Below are 454 nucleotides of genomic sequence, written 5' to 3' on the forward strand. Positions count from 1 at the left end.
ATGGGATTTACTGCTTGCTGAAACGTTTTACTTATGTTTTTGCCCTGATGAATCAACAAGTTTGAAAATGAAGTTATGTGTGAGCATTTGTGTGGTTTGTTTTGTTTGTTGATATGTTGAGCCCCCTGTTTGCTGTCATTGTGGTCCAGTGGAAGCTGGAAGTGATGCTGATATTGACCATGGTGTCAATTCCCTGCCCAGCGGCTGGTTTGTTCCGTACTTCCTGGACACGCGGAGCCACCGTACGGGAGCACCGCGTCCCGTTACTTAGCAACAGGAGTTTCCACAGCGACCGCGACCGGGACATCCCGGGGACACACCGAGCCTCATCCCTGCTCCCGCGGATCCCGGGAACCCTGGGCTACGGGATGGACACGACCATCGCCCACCTCCTGGCAGGAGCGGCGGTCTGCGGCAGCGGTAAATCCAGCTCGGAGCAGGCACTCCGGGGGGA

The 454-nt window shown here is 55.7% G+C and overlaps 1 protein-coding gene across 1 annotated transcript in view; it reads left to right on the top strand.

Moving 5' to 3' along the window:
* The first annotated feature begins 305 nt into the window (after positions 1-305).
* LOC122561114 (cilia- and flagella-associated protein 46) overlaps positions 306-454 on the top strand; it is a 234,213-nt gene continuing 234,064 nt past the window's right edge. Inside the window, exon 1 of the mRNA XM_043712553.1 lies at positions 306-420. Within this exon, the coding sequence (XP_043568488.1) occupies positions 369-420 (52 nt within the window). The 5' untranslated portion in view covers positions 306-368. The remainder of the gene's footprint in view (positions 421-454) is intronic.

Source organism: Chiloscyllium plagiosum, chromosome 22, assembly GCF_004010195.1.
Source record: "Chiloscyllium plagiosum isolate BGI_BamShark_2017 chromosome 22, ASM401019v2, whole genome shotgun sequence".
In the NCBI taxonomy this organism is placed as follows: domain Eukaryota; kingdom Metazoa; phylum Chordata; class Chondrichthyes; order Orectolobiformes; family Hemiscylliidae; genus Chiloscyllium; species Chiloscyllium plagiosum.